This window comes from Cicer arietinum, chromosome 5, assembly GCF_000331145.2.
Source record: "Cicer arietinum cultivar CDC Frontier isolate Library 1 chromosome 5, Cicar.CDCFrontier_v2.0, whole genome shotgun sequence".
Taxonomy (NCBI): domain Eukaryota; kingdom Viridiplantae; phylum Streptophyta; class Magnoliopsida; order Fabales; family Fabaceae; genus Cicer; species Cicer arietinum.
The window spans coordinates 15,272,127-15,279,033 of NC_021164.2; the positions used below are offsets into that span (position 1 = coordinate 15,272,127).

Sequence of the window (6,907 nt, forward strand, 5' to 3'; positions counted from 1 at the left end):
ATACAATGACTTCCAATATGGCAATTCAAAGAAAATTGACTTTTTCTTTCACCCAGTTTTGACCAGCAATCCCGCAAAAGGTTTGCCAAATTTATTGGTCAAACCTTGTACTTTTTCAAGTATTTGATATCTAGTCGGTGCTATAGGAGCTCTATCTTCCTCTGATTTTCCATTGAATGCATTTCTCCACCCACGATACTGATGACTATAAGGTAAACATATATGATGTCCAACAAATACATTCTTCTTACAATGTTTCAACCGCATCCAATTTGTACTCTCTTCACATATATGACATGCACACTGACCTTTAATGCTATATCCTGATAAATTACCATATGCTGGAAAATCATTAATTGTGCCGAACAACATAGCCCTCAAATTGAAATATTCTTTCTTATACCCATCATAAACTTCCACACATAGTCAAGTATACGTCGATATCATTCCCCGGTTGTTTGGATCCAGAAATTAATAGAGACAACATCATAAACTTACGCTTCATACATAACCATGGAGGTAGGTTATAAATCAACAAAATCACAGGCCACGTGCTGTGTGAGATGCTTTGAAGACCATGTGGATTCATTCCATCAGTAGAAAGTGCAAGTCGGAGATTTCTTGACTCTATCCCGAATTCAGGATACTCGTGATCAATTTTTGCCCATTGTGGAGAATCTGCAGGGTGTCGAAACTTTCCATCTATAATTCTTTCATCTGCATGTCATGTCAAGTGTTTTGAATCTTCTTCACTGCGATACATGCGCCTAAATCTTGGTATTATAGGAAAATACAACACGATTTTTGCTGGAGTAGATTTTTTCTTCTTATATCGAGAGACATTGCATTTTGGACATGCCTTTAGTAATTCATATTCGTTTCGAAATAAAATGCAATCGTTAGGACACACATGAATCCTTTCCTAACTCATGCCAATAGAGCAAAAAATTCGTTTAGCCTCGTAGGTTCGACTGAGAAGTTCATTATCATCTGGCAACATATCTTTTAAGAGTGTTAATAATTATGTGAAGCTTTTATCAGACCATCCATTACTCGCTTTTAAGTTGTACAACTTTAACATCGCTGACAGTCTTGTGAATTTAGTACAACCATTATATAATGGTTTCTCTGCATCACTCAACAAACTCTCAAACATTTTAGGACAATCCCGAAGATCTTCTTCAACTGCTTTTGCAATCTCCTTAACTCGGTCCGGCTCATATGTATCTGTGTCAAAATCAGTTGAAGCATATGTCAAACCATTCTAAAAATTATTGTTTCCATTTATTTTCTCACCATGTCTTATCCAACATGTATAGCTTTGATCAATTCCATGTCATACTAAATGTTCTTCCAATTCATATGCTCTAACGCGTTTTCCAAAACAACATTTTAAACAAGGACAAACGACTCTATTTGGATCTTTTGCATTCTTCACTGCAAACTCAACAAACTCTTCACTCCACTTTCATACTCTTTTGAATATCGTTTGGCAGACATCCATTTCCTATCCATTTTATATGACCTATATAAATGCAGTTACACAAATAATAAGCTACTGATAACATTATACCAATCTATAGTACACATATATATCTAATATTGGAAAATAGAAACCAATGTCAAGTCTGATTTCAAAACAGAACAAATCCAAAAATTTCAAAAAAGAATAGATTTTATATAATTTATTATGTAACAATTTATCAGTTTTAGTGACAACAAAAAATTAATAAATATAATACGTACCTGAAACAACGTATCCAATTTGTTTTCAAGGAGGAGCAGTAGATGGGCCCATAGTAGAGGAGATAAGGGTTTGTAGGGTTGATTTTTATTTAAAGTGGTTGATGAGTTATTTATTTGAAGTGAGTGATTTTTATTTAAAGTGCAAGCCTTTTACAGCACTGGTATAAAAAGCGCTCTAATAGGCCATTTAATTATATGAAAGCGCATGTAAATACATGCCCTTTCACAAAAATCGCTTTAAAAGCCATGCAACATAAGGTGGGAGCGCTACATTTTACAACGCTTGTGTTTAAAGCGCTGTAAAAGCTATGAGAGAGTGCTTCAATTTACAGGGCTTTTACAAAAAACGCTGTAAAAGGGTTGTAAACATTATGTGCGCTATGTGACCCTATATGACCCTACAACAGCGCTTTTTCTATAGTGCTTGTAAAAAAAGCGTTGTTGTATCCTCAGTTATTTTTAAAAAATTCTACAATAGCAATGTAAAAGACGCGCTATAAAATGTGGGCGTAGTGTTTATTTGGTGCTGCTAGAATCAAAGCCACATCCTCCTTACTTTTAAACCTAAAAATCGAAATAAAAATTGTAATGAATCACTCCATTTAAAACGTTTACAAATAACAAAATTATAATAATGTCCATTAATTAGCCATAGTTATTTTTAGCATGTCGATAAAGGTGAAACAAAGCGTGCCACATAAATTGCATCAATAACAAAATCAAATCATACAAAATTGGACGGATTTAAATACATCCAATGGCTATATATAAAAGCATATCTTTAAACAAATATTATATCAAAAAGATGGACACTACAAGATATTATTCTCTAGCAATGGCATTATTGTTGGCTTTTTTTTATCATATCATCAGGTCTAAATCCAATGAGTGAATTTTTTTTATGTAGTATCTTTTGATTTTTACTTTTTTATTTTTTTATGAATTTTGATTGTTATTTATTCTAGTTTATTTTGCAATCCTTTAATTTTTTGCATAATTACTCTTATGTTGATGTAATATTTGTATATGTAGATATGCATATGGAATCAGAAGCCAAGATAGTGAACAGAGCGTTCGGATTTCCATGTGGCACAGATCTAGAATTCTGCGTTTTTCCTGCAGATTTAAGCAAATATTCCGCAGGAAACCATGTTACCTGCGGATTTCCCGGCGGAACCTTATCTCCACGTAAAACCTTCGTGGATAATTGTTACCTGAGAATTTCACTATCCGCGGGTAAATTACCTGCGGCTAAATCCGCAGGAAACTTAAATAAAATTCGCAGCAACGTTTAAGAAAACTTTAGGCATTTTTTACAACTTTTCATGCAGAAATATCTGCAGTACAGTTCCTACAAATATATTTCGCATGAAAATCTGCAGGTATATCCATATGAAATTTTGCACCAATAATATGTTTCGCATGAAAATTCGCAGGTAATTTCGTATCAAAATTATTTTCAAAAAGGAATCCGCATGCTTAAATTTCCACATTAAACGAATTTGTCTGATTTTTTATTTATATAAAAATTTTAACTAAAAATATATGAAATTATTATTATAAATATATTTTTAAAATATTTAATATTAATCTTTAATTGAAATACTATTGCAATAATCCAAAACAAAATTTATATCATATTTTCAAATCAAAACTAAATATTTATTAAAGCATGATCCAACTATTGTGATAATTCTAAACAAAAAAAAAATTAAGTATTACCAGTACATGATACAACCAATTTAACAAAATAAAAACAAATACTACTCAATATGATCACTACCAATGTCCTCATCCCCACTATCTTAATCAGTTTCATCGTTGGGTTGTGGTGATGAACTTGGACGAGAAGAAGATCCAACAAATCCTAAATGTTGCATCAGAAAGGTTAAACTTTTGTTGGTCTCGACCATCTCTTTTTCTGAGTTCTAGAAAGACGGTATATCTTGTTGGCATTTGGAGAGAGCTGTCGTACCATGTTCTCTACATTCTTCTCGCAATCCGAAGATGTTGTCATTGTCAACACATAAGTTCCTCCATATCTGGCTTTTAGCTATGACAAAACAACAGAAGTAGCTATAATAAGTCAAAATATACATGGTTTAAATTGGCACTTTATATTTGTCACTAAATTGAAAAAACGGTACAAGTGTATGCAGCTTGGAGTTCTAAAGTTGCATTCAAACCTGCATACATTAACCATATAAATGCTGATAAATGACCTTACTGATATCGTGCAGTTAAGGATTCTTTCATTCACGCAGTCAGTACAGTATAGTTCGATCTTTACCGATTGACTCAAATTTTATTGAGCATTTCAAATACTTTTAAAACCATTTTAGTGAACTCAAAATCTGAGTCGCTCAATCAAGATCTGATGATGCTGAGCTCCTAACTGCATAAATGCATGCAATTTGGGGAATCCGGATCAGTAAAACAACAATTTATGGGCAAACTCATTTAACAGTTTCATTTTGAAATACACTTTTATTAAAGCATATCACTTGAGCAAGTACCTCCTTTGGATTTCCGATGCACTACAAGTTACCATTTACAAATACTCCTAATCGATCACATAAGGCCTCCACCTCTTCCATAGAATGTGCTGAAAGCATAAAATCAAATTTTATCATGTTATGGAATCAAATATAACACAGGCTAGCTAATATATCTAAAGCATAAACAACAAGTAGAATATAGTGCGATAAAATCCATGAAAGAGCGAGAGAATACTTGTCAAAATGATTGCACGATCCTGTTTTGCAAGCTTGATAACATTCCATAAACATTTTCTTGAAGTAGGGTCTAATCCAGTACTTGGCTCATCCATATAAACAACCTAAATTTGAATTGGCATTTACATAATAAGAAAACTTGAATCATCTTTTTTTTTTTAAATATGAAAAAGAAAAAATGATCAGATTGGGTTGAAAATAATAACAAACTTTGGGGTCCCCAATTAATGAAATTGCAACACTAAGCCTCCTCTTCATCCCACCACTATATTTTCCAGCTTGTTTATCAGCAACCCCTCCATGGAAAAGGTTTAAACTCTTCAAAGATTCTTCTACTGCCTAGAACAACATAATGAAAGCTAAATAGTTAAAATATCTCTGACAAACAAATGATAATATGGAATGATGTTCTTCTTCTTCATACTGTTGTCTTAAAATATCGCATAAGAATTATGACATACCAACTTTCTAATTTCATTGCTTTCAATAACCTTAAACACCTATTTATATTTTGAAAGGTAGAATTTCTATAACTTAACACTCCTAACATAATTAAACTCCTAACACACTGATAATAATCTTAATATTTCAAACAGTAAGAGTTCCAGTGAGTGAACTTACTTGAGTCAAGACTGAACCTTTAAGATTTTTAAGTCTTCCATAAAAAAGTAGGTGCTCTCTACCAGTCAAAGCTTTCCCACAGCAAGCTATAGTATCATGAGGGAAAAAAATTAGAAACTTCTTTCAATTGATAAAAATTTGATTTCATGAAAAACATAAAAATTGGAGGAATTTCAGCTTACTCATGTTGTGGACATACTCCCATGTTAGTATATATTCCATTCATATGAGTTCTTATGTCCAGGCCTTCAACATATGCCACACTTCTTTACAACTCTCTTCTTTGTTGACCTTTTAGTTCGCTTCATAATTGACTGCAAAAGAAGAAAAAGTAGGCTATACATTCTATACGAGATATATAGGTAAAAAAATAGATGTTGTTAGTTGAATAATTTAGAATATTGACCCGTGTTGTGTAGAATGAAAACACTACAATGTGGGCTCAACTCCGATCATGTATATGCTTTAATTGTTGAGATATATGAACAAGAGACAAACGTTAGGTTGCAATGAGTAAAAAATAAGCATTATGTTACACTATTTAAAAATAAGCATTATTTACACTATTTATACTTCTAATAAAAAATAAGCATATGAACTAAAGATTTACCAATTCCTTTTTGAATACTACGTATGTTAAATCAAACACATTGTCAATAAAGAGCTAACAAATACTATTCAATAGAATCATCTTCCTCTTGATCTTCATCTTCACCATCGTCACTGAAATCATCTTCTTCATCCTCATCATCTTGCAACATATGCAAATCAACTTCTTCACCATAAACTGAATCATCTTTTAAGTTATCAATTGGGTCATCTTCAATTGTTGCATTAACTTCCGATTCTTGCACTTGAAAAGCAACTTCTAAAGTATGCCTATCATCAACAACCCCTCTCGGCTTTGTCTTCATAACTACCAACCAATCAACTTTTTGGCGCCCAGGATAAGGTGAATAGTAAACTTGAGTTGCAGATTTTGGAAAAATAAAAGGATCAAATTTACCGTATTTTCTCCCTTTTCGTACTTCTACAATCTTGTATTGATTATGTATCCTCATTCCACGACTTGAAGGGTCGAACCAATCACAGTAAAATAAAATTAGCTTTCGTGTTGCTTGACTTCGCCATTCAAATTCTAGAATCTCGGAAACAACACCATAATAATCACTTGAGGTTTCACCTTGACCAATTCCCTTAACACATACTCCACTATTATATGTTATTTTGCCTTCACCCCAAGAAGTTGTGTTGAATTGGTATCCATTCACATGATAAATAGGCCATGACTTTGCTAGTCTCAAGGGTCCTCTTGCCAAGTCATACAAGTCAGGGTTTTGCATCCTAAGTTTGTGATTCTTTGTCACCTAGTCACATAAAGCAATTCATATAGCTTAGGTTAAACAAATTGTACATCTTTGTTTTAATCCAAATAAGATTGAATAGTCTAAATAAGTGCTTACATATTCTTGAAACCATCGCGGAAAGTCAACTTCTATTTGTGTATCAATGACATTGTCATTGAGATCTCCATATATACTTTTCAAACTTTGTACATACATCCTATACATGATATTTTAAAAAAATTAGATGTTGTTGTTCGTTGAATAATGGAGATATATTTAATATATTAATACTTACTCAATCAATTGCTTAACCTCAATGCAATTTAAGAGAACATGCAATTGGGCAGCCGCCAATTCTTTATCGTTAAGCCACCTATCACTGCATTTTCCACTTGTTTCGCCATGTAAATTTTCAAAGATAGACAAAGTTTGTATCACATGGTCTTGATGAGTCCTCTT

General features: G+C 32.7%; 1 protein-coding gene and 1 pseudogene across 1 annotated transcript; both read right to left on the reverse strand.

Annotated features, from left to right (window-relative positions):
* Window positions 1-3,360: 3,360 nt before the first annotated feature.
* On the reverse strand, window positions 3,361-5,370 carry LOC101511004 (ABC transporter A family member 7-like; annotated as a pseudogene).
* A 334-nt stretch (window positions 5,371-5,704) lies between these two features.
* Window positions 5,705-6,901, reverse strand: LOC101510682 (uncharacterized). The gene is made up of 2 exons (XM_004514407.4): window positions 6,566-6,901; window positions 5,705-6,469 (listed from the first exon to the last, which is right to left on the reverse strand). Exons 1-2 carry the CDS (start codon window positions 6,671-6,673, stop codon window positions 5,777-5,779), a joined length of 801 nt encoding a protein of 266 aa, XP_004514464.1. The 5' UTR covers window positions 6,674-6,901; the 3' UTR covers window positions 5,705-5,776.
* Between the last annotated feature and the right edge of the window lie 6 nt (window positions 6,902-6,907).

Bases quoted from the DNA above. Each gene is read 5' to 3' on its own strand.
- LOC101510682 (XM_004514407.4), bottom strand. From the start codon at position 6,673: ATGTATAGGATGTATGTACAAAGTTTGAAAAGTATATATGGAGATCTC. The intron at 6,470-6,565 runs GTAAGCACTTAT...TTATGTGACTAG, and splicing joins CGCGATGGTTTCAAGAATAT to GTGACAAAGAATCACAAACT.